Source organism: Stegastes partitus, unplaced genomic scaffold, assembly GCF_000690725.1.
Source record: "Stegastes partitus isolate 25-593 unplaced genomic scaffold, Stegastes_partitus-1.0.2 Scaffold506, whole genome shotgun sequence".
Lineage (NCBI taxonomy): Eukaryota > Metazoa > Chordata > Actinopteri > Pomacentridae > Stegastes > Stegastes partitus.
In genome coordinates this window covers 401672-405595 of record NW_007578237.1, presented here as the reverse complement: position 1 = coordinate 405595, position 3924 = coordinate 401672, and the positions used below count along the sequence as shown (strand labels likewise).

Sequence of the window (3924 nt, the reverse complement as noted above, 5' to 3'; positions counted from 1 at the left end):
TCTCATTGGTCCACCACAGTTTGTTTGTTTTTCTAAATGATTCTTTTCAACCACAATTCAAAACCAACGTCTTATTTCACAAAATTATAATTTAACTCATTTTTATTTATTATTTCTTTTTCCAGTTTCCAGTTATCTGAGTGACGGTTGTGGATTTTCTTTAATGGACGGAGATGAACAGATGTGAGGACGACTGTAATATATCAGGTTTGATGCTTCCATCATAACATCTGGTTCTGTGCATTAGTGAACAGCAAACTGTTTTTAACTTGCTGTTTCCTAAAGTACCGACTTCAGACGTCTGTGAAACATCTCGTGCGGCTGCAGGACGTCTTTGTCCTGAACACGTCTGTGGAGGAACCAGTGAGTCCTTACACTGCCTGCGGCTCCTTGAACTTGCCCATGCGCTGGATGTGATACATGAGGTCTCCTCCGTTGATGTACTCCATCACAAAGTACAGGCGATCCTAAAGCGAGAGAGAAAAGAAAGGGCCTCTTATTCAGAGAGCCGTGCAGAACACAGAAGCACATTACGGCCGGTTTATGTGACGCATGTCTTCAGAGATGTTTCACAGCCAGACGTGATCTGTGCGTGCAGCAGCCTGCTCCGTTAGAGCTCTACGCTATTCGTTAGGAAGCTTTGATCAGCAAATGTACTTCTATTAAAGCCTCCTTGAGTCACTCCGTCTACGCACACAGCTGACGTCACACCGGAGGCTTGGTGCTCAGGACGGTCTCAGCTCGGGTTCCATTTTCTCTGCAGGGACGCCGGCAAAAGAGCAACAATAAGTGGGGAGGGCGAGTAAATGTAATGATGGAGACAGAGGCTGGCGCTGATGGAGGAGTGCTGCAGGAGGACATTAAAACCTCAGCAGCTTTTACACGCCGCAGCAACGCAGGATGTGTTTGATCAGAGCAGACAGGAGGTATGAGAACATCCACGGCATGCACCATCCCTTCAGGTAAAGCCAGCCGCTGTGGGAGCTTGAAAAAGGCTTTTGCAAAAGTCAATGAAAACATTCAACGTTTGTTTTTGCGTCATGCTACAGAAAAGAAACCTTTGCTCTACTTGTCGTGGTGTTGTTTCCACCGAGGTGCAGGACAGGAGCTGGTTTAGAGGATTCAAGGTTTCCTGCTCTGTTTAGGTGTTTCTACTCTCTCCTGCCTCCTTCGTACTCACCACCGTCTGGAAGCAGGAGTGCAGCTGCGTGAGGAACGGCGGCTTGTCTCTCTGGGCCAGGACTCTCTTCTCCACCATCGTACACTCGACGTCGTCGTCCTGGATCACGACGTCCTTCTTCAGGATCTTGATGGCATACAGCTCCTCCGTGGACTTCATCTCCGCCAGCATCACCTGTGGGAGCGACGCCACGGGTCAGAGGTCACACAAACCAACGCGAGGCCTTCAGCACGCTCGCCTCTCACCTTGCCGAAGCTGCCCTTCCCCAGCAGCGCCAGGAAGTTGAAGTCGCTGAGCCGGACCCGGTCCATGTTCCCCGACGGCAGGCTGAACCGCCGGTGGTCCGACGGCGTGATCACCTTCTTGCCGTGACCCAGCTTGGCTTTCTGCGGCACAAAAAACACACGTGAAGCAAAATGGCGCTCATTCATTTTCTAACTTCTGTCTTATGCAGTAAAGCAGATCCAGAAACAGCTTGTGTGTTCTGTGATAGAGAACACTGTGGTGCCTCCTGCAGGACATGGAGAGGACATGAAGCGTTTCATCAGCTGTCATGCTGCCGTCACTTGTCGCTGCTGCAGATCTGCTGGTCAGATCACAGACGCAGGCTTTAGTCTGCTTCAGGTTTCATCGGTGGGAAACAAACAGGGGATGCAGGACGTGTTCATGCCAGCTACTGATCACGGCCGGATCTCGTCCTGTAACAACCGATGATGCAGAAACTACAGAAACGCTTAAAATGTGATAAAAAAATATCTACGTGGGGGATTGAAAATGCAAAAAAAAAAAAAAGTCGATGTGATGTCAGTTTCCAAAAACATCAGGAGCAAACTGAATCATTTTCAATCCCTTTGGAGATATTTTTAGTGTGCAGCATGCTGGCATCACATCAGCACACGGTGGTGAGTTCTGCAATCAGTCATCACTAGGAACCGGCTCAACGGTGCCGCCAGTTCAGTCCACCTTTAACCTCCACACAGAGCTCACAGTGGTGTGTGTTTTCCTCCACAGTCATCAGCTCTGCTCAGACGCTGGTGCATTTTGGGAAGCTGTGAGACGGGGAGTCGGCGGCGCTGCGAGCTCCCCTGCTGCTATAATGACCGGCCTGCCACGCATGTTTGAACAAAAAGGCCAAATAGGACCCTGCCAGCTCCCATCACAGCTCCGGCGGTTTTCTGTTTCCGTCAGATGGAGCAAAAGGGAAACAGGCGAGCGGCAGGGCGGCCGTTGCCAGGACGACCGTTTCTCCACTCCTGATTCGTTGTGACAGTCTGCTCGACATAATGGCTGTCACGTATTTATCCGGGTTAAGCGGCCCTGCACCTGGTTAGGTCGGTTAACAGCCGACTAGCACAGACGTTAACGAAGTGCACTCTGCAGGTGAGTGGGTCTGAGCAGCTCGTTAAAGCTAATTATCAGAGCAGCAAACAGGAAAACACTCATCAGTAACTGGTGTGAGGACTCTCTTTGGTTTTCCAGATTCCTTAAATCCGTCTTTGTAAGGCCCCCTGGCTTCAGGCTTTCAAGATCAAACCCTCAAATCATCTGAATCACTGGCTTAGAGCCGTAGCTGCACATTCAGTCATCACTGGGACGGCAGGCTGAATGCATAGAAGAAGGTCTGGTGATGTCTTTGACCCACCACATGAAGTCTGTGAAGTGTTTCTCCCTCACAGTCTCTGACGCCACGTTGGTGCAACAACTCAGTTTCCTGAATGTTTCCTGGTTCGGCTCCTACAAACCACGTGATGCTTTTTTTTGTTTAGGGCTGATCAATAGTCTTTGGTGTTATTGAATTCTCCCACAGATTTTTATGCAGGATTCTTTTCTCCCTCAGAACTCAGTCTCTGGATTTTCAAAGTGCTAACACGTGTGGCATTACCGTAATGTCTGGACTATAAGCTCCTACTTCCTTCACGCGCTTTGAACGCTGCGGCTTAAACAAGGATGAGGCTAATTTATGGATTTTTATGAGTTTGAATCGAAACCAAAGTGACGCTGAGAGAACGAGGAAGTGATGAAGTGATTCTGAGGCTGTTCAACATCTTTCTGTGTAAATATCTCATGTTCCAACGTGGGCACCTCCAGCTTACACACCAGTATGGATATGTACACACCTGGTTTTCTGTTTACAGTCAGTGGGTGGGGCTTATATTCAGGTGCTCACTAGTCCAGAATTTACGGTAGTTTCCATCATTTACTGCAGGACGCCGTGGTCTTCTTGCCGCTAGCTCTCTTTGTGATTTTTGGCTGCTCGTTGGGCGACTTTCTGCAAAGTGAGTTTAGGACAGATGTCAGAACTTCTAAGACCTTTGCACAGTACCGCAGATGTGACCCGAATGCGGTGGCGAAAAGATCAAGCGCCAAAGAGACTGTTTAATCCTCGGAACCTCCAAAACCACAGGCGGGTTTGAAAGTCGTGCTATCTTTGACAAAAATCAACAAAATGAGACCGTTATTCAAAAGCCAGAGACTGTAAAACCATCTGTGACATGCTGCTCATCCGGATCAGACATTTTATCAGAATCAGTACGCGCTACGTGTCTTATTTAAAAATTACCCCCAAAACTAAGTGTTTGCTTGAAGTACATTCTGTAAAAAACTAAAAGTTCTGCACTCGTCTGTGCATCCAGGAAACCATCAGAGACTCTGCTGGGATCAAAACTCATATGACAAAAACTTTTTGGCTAAACTGGGTCGAATCACAAGAGATTCAAGATCATCTTTTTTTGTCACACACACAC

At 48.2% G+C, this 3924-nt stretch overlaps 1 protein-coding gene across 2 annotated transcripts in view; it reads right to left on the bottom strand.

Annotated features, from left to right (window-relative positions):
• prkcab (protein kinase C, alpha, b) overlaps window positions 1–3924 on the bottom strand; it is a 134431-nt gene that overhangs the window by 20357 nt on the left and 110150 nt on the right. For both annotated transcript variants that reach the window (XM_008287546.1, XM_008287545.1), the window contains 3 exons: window positions 1426–1566; window positions 1181–1354; window positions 376–467 (listed from right to left, as the gene is read on the bottom strand). In XM_008287546.1, the coding sequence (XP_008285768.1) occupies window positions 376–467; window positions 1181–1354; window positions 1426–1566 (407 nt within the window). The remainder of the gene's footprint in view (window positions 1–375; window positions 468–1180; window positions 1355–1425; window positions 1567–3924) is intronic.